Source organism: Gossypium raimondii, chromosome 8 (genome assembly GCF_025698545.1).
Source record: "Gossypium raimondii isolate GPD5lz chromosome 8, ASM2569854v1, whole genome shotgun sequence".
In the NCBI taxonomy this organism is placed as follows: domain Eukaryota; kingdom Viridiplantae; phylum Streptophyta; class Magnoliopsida; order Malvales; family Malvaceae; genus Gossypium; species Gossypium raimondii.
Window position 1 is genome coordinate 18,958,724 of NC_068572.1, and position 3,827 is coordinate 18,962,550.

At 34.7% G+C, this 3,827-nt stretch overlaps 1 protein-coding gene across 1 annotated transcript; it reads left to right on the plus strand.

Moving 5' to 3' along the window:
• The first annotated feature begins 1,819 nt into the window (after positions 1 to 1,819).
• On the plus strand, positions 1,820 to 3,579 carry LOC105790962 (zinc finger protein CONSTANS-LIKE 5). Its single transcript, XM_012618787.2, has 2 exons — positions 1,820 to 2,686; positions 2,783 to 3,579. Exons 1-2 carry the CDS (start codon positions 1,979 to 1,981, stop codon positions 3,179 to 3,181), a joined length of 1,107 nt encoding a protein of 368 aa, XP_012474241.1. The 5' UTR covers positions 1,820 to 1,978; the 3' UTR covers positions 3,182 to 3,579.
• The last annotated feature ends 248 nt before the right edge of the window (positions 3,580 to 3,827 follow it).

The following is a 3,827-nucleotide window of genomic DNA, read 5'->3' on the forward strand; positions in this document are numbered from 1 at the left end:
AAATTGACGTGTTCAATTGGAAAAAGCTAGTTGGATTTCATCAAGGGAGATAGCGATCGAATTTAAATGACCCACGCAGTTAAGGCTGTTAATTCGAGTTGGGCTTTTCTAGATTGCAAGGCTGTTGAGATCTTAAATTGCTGACGCATGTTACATTGTTAGATAATCGGTAAGGGTTGGTTTGCAAGTTGTCTCGGAACCAACTACACAAGGAAAAGTTGGTAGTTCGGGCATCCTTGATCGCTATAACCGACTTACCGTTTGGAAAGAAAAATCTACTTTCAAGGATCGATTCAATTTCGGAGTGTACTAAGGTTGAGGTTAAGCATTAATATATTTGATTCACCGATTTAATTTAGTTTCCTTAATTTTATTTTGCTACAATAATTTTGTTATTATTTTGTTTTATATTTATTTTTTTATTTTCTTTATCAACTAAAATCCCCATTTTATTTATTTATTTATTTAATTCTGCAATGCACAGATTGCGGGCACAACAGCTGCCTAGACTTAGGAATTTGGTTACATAAATAGGAAAATTAAGAGTCCTAGTCCCTGTGGGATCGACCCTACTACTCTATATTATTATTTAATTCAATTAGAGTGTAGGAATTTATATTTGGTGATTTTAACGTCCATCAATGACCCATTAGCTTGTACCAAAATTGTTGTGGTCATACCAAAATTGCTAATCGGTATTGTTAGATATTCGAGTATACTAAAATTTCTACGATATTAAAATTTACAATGTGATACTTAAATTTCTAACGTATATAAAAATTTCTAACCAATTTCTAACCAAGCACTAATTTTTCCAGAGCATCTCGTTAGATATTCTTGTATTGGTTAAAAATTTGGTATCGTGTTAGACATTTTGGTATTGGTTAGAAATTAGAAATTTAGATAATGATTATAAATATTGGTATCGCATTAGGAATTTGAGTATTAACTTATAATTGGTTGATTTGGCTAACCATTTTAGAATAAGCATGTTATTGGATGTAAATGTAATTTCTTTGTCTACTATATATTAAGATAATAATATTTATAAAAATTAAAGATTTAATGCATACTTTAGTCTCTAAAGTCTACTATTTTTTCACTATAATCTTTAAAGATTTTTGGTCCATTTCAGGTCCCTAATGTTATCAGGCACTCCCAATTCAATCCCCATAATGTTATCAAATATTTTCAATTCACTCATTTAGATGTAAAAAATAGTTGAGATATCTAACAAATTACAAGTTGACACGTGCCATAAGTTGATGTCACAATGATATCATAATCCATTAAAACCTAAAAATCTTTAAAAAATATAAACAAAAATAAAAAAATTATATATGAAAAATTATATATTAAAAAAGTAAAAATATGTTTGAAAATTTTAAATTTGTAAAAATTATAAAACTGTAAAAATTTATAAATTGTAAAAATTATAGTAGATTATATAATTGGTTAGAAATTGTAAAAATTAGAAAAAAACTATTAAAAATTTTAAAGATAGTAAAATTGTTGTATTTTAGAATAAAATATACATTAGCTAATCACATTTAAAATATTAAAAATTGAATTTAATAAAAATACAATCAAGTTTTATATTCGGACATTTGTTATCATAAATATTAAGCAAGCAAAAAAAATTTTGATTTAATATTTCAGGCAACATTTTCATAATTAAATAATATTTCTGTTAGCTGATTTTTTAGTTTTCCAAATATACTGTATTTTTTCCCTGGAACAGCTACTTTCTGGTGGTGTATATCGTTCCACGTATTTCTCACTCATTTGTGAGCACCTAGATTCCCTCTCCCACCCCTCTACCCACTATACAGATAACATATTCAAACAAACCAAATCAAGAGCAAACTGTGGCACTACTTCACGTTTACTCCCAAAATCTCTAAAAAGGGAAATACTAGTCCTTTCGAGGGCAACTGAAAGAGGAGAAAAAAAAATCTATTGGTTTTGATTTGTGAGGATGGTAATCGATACAACCAACGTCAAGGGACTTACGGGACGCTGGGGCATGGCAGCAAAGACATGCGACACATGTAAATCAGCGGCAGCGGCTATTTTCTGTCGTTCTGATTCCGCTTTTATGTGCCTCAACTGCGATTCCAGGATCCACTCTGCTAATGACAAGCTTGTTTCTTGTCGTCACGAGAGGGTGTGGATGTGTGAGGTGTGCGAGCAGGCCCCAGCTGCCGTCACTTGCAAGGCCGACGCCGCTGCCCTTTGCGTCGCCTGCGATTCCGACATCCACTCTGCTAATCCTTTGGCTCGTCGCCACGAGCGTGTCCCTGTCCAGCCTTTCTTTGACTCTGCTGATTCCATCGTCAAATCTTCTCCTTTCAGCTTCCTTGTGCCGACTGATCCTAATACTGGTTCTAATTGTCAACAAGAAGATGTAGAGACGGGTTCTTGGCTGTTGCCCAATCCCAAACTCACCATGGAAACTAACCAAGTCAAAACAGGGGATTTTTTCTTCTCCGACATGGATCCGTTTATTGATTTTGAGTACCAGGATTCGTTTCAACAGCATGACGGAGCTATGGACAGCGTAGTTCCAGTTCAGACCAAACCAGCTACAATTTCAATGATCAACAATGAAAATTGCTTCGATGTTGATTTCTGTCGATCCAAGTTCCCTACTTTCAGCTACCAGACAAAGTCTCAAAGCCATAGTGTAAATACCTCAATCCACTTTCTTAAATTATATAATATGATCAATATCTTGAAAACGAGCTTGGGTCTTTTTCCTTAAACCAAATAAAATTTTCAGGTTTCATCATCGTCGCTCGAGGTAGGAGTAGTTCCAGATGGGAACTCCGTGTCGGATATCTCATATACTTTGGGACGGACCATGGGTGACCCAAGCGCACCAATCTGGGCAGCTACAGCCAATAACCAAGCACCACCCCAGGCCCAAGTCGATGGAATGGATCGAGAAGCTAGAGTTCTAAGGTACAGAGAGAAGAGAAAGAACAGAAAATTTGAGAAAACAATCCGCTACGCTTCGAGAAAGGCATACGCCGAGTCAAGGCCAAGGATCAAAGGCCGTTTCGCCAAAAGAAGTGAAACCGACAACGAAGTTGACCACATGTATAACTCGGCTTCTTCCGCTGCTACCGCAGCAGCTTTCATGTACGATAACCAGTACGGCATCGTCCCATCCTTTTGAGGATGTCATGAATGAATCTGATTCAGATGGAAACAAGAATTGTTGGCTGTAATATTCAACTGTGATATATATATCCAGCAAGTAGAATCAACTACCCTAAGGAAAACAAATGATGTAGCTTTTAATTATGGTTATTGATGTAAAAATAGTGTATCCTTGAGCTATTGATTTGCAGGGATTCATTCAAGTTGATTAACTGCAGAATAAGATGGAAAAGTCCTGCAAAATCTGAAACAAAGCCCTTCCACTTTTTCTCTAGAGGGCTTCTTCTGTGATTCTGTTATCTAGAAGTAAAAGTTTTTCTTGGTTTTTCCATTTTTCTTTTTCCTTTCTAAATTGTTTTCCACTTTTTTAGCAAGATGAAGCATGAATCTATTTCTCGACCCTTATTGGCCCAATATTCTTGACCTTTTATTACTTTTGGTTCATTTCTCGTCTTTTATCATTCTTTAATTTTCCATCGAATTGATTGAGGTTTTTTTTTTGTTTTTTTGTTTTTTTAAGTTTTAAATTAGTAATGAAATGGAATATTATGGTGTGGGGATTCTGAGCTGAAAAGAAAAGCATAGAGCAAGAGATGGGGTTATCTTAAAAGAAAAGACTTTTTTTCAGGATATCTGGAAGTTTCTCTGACTGATTGGAATTG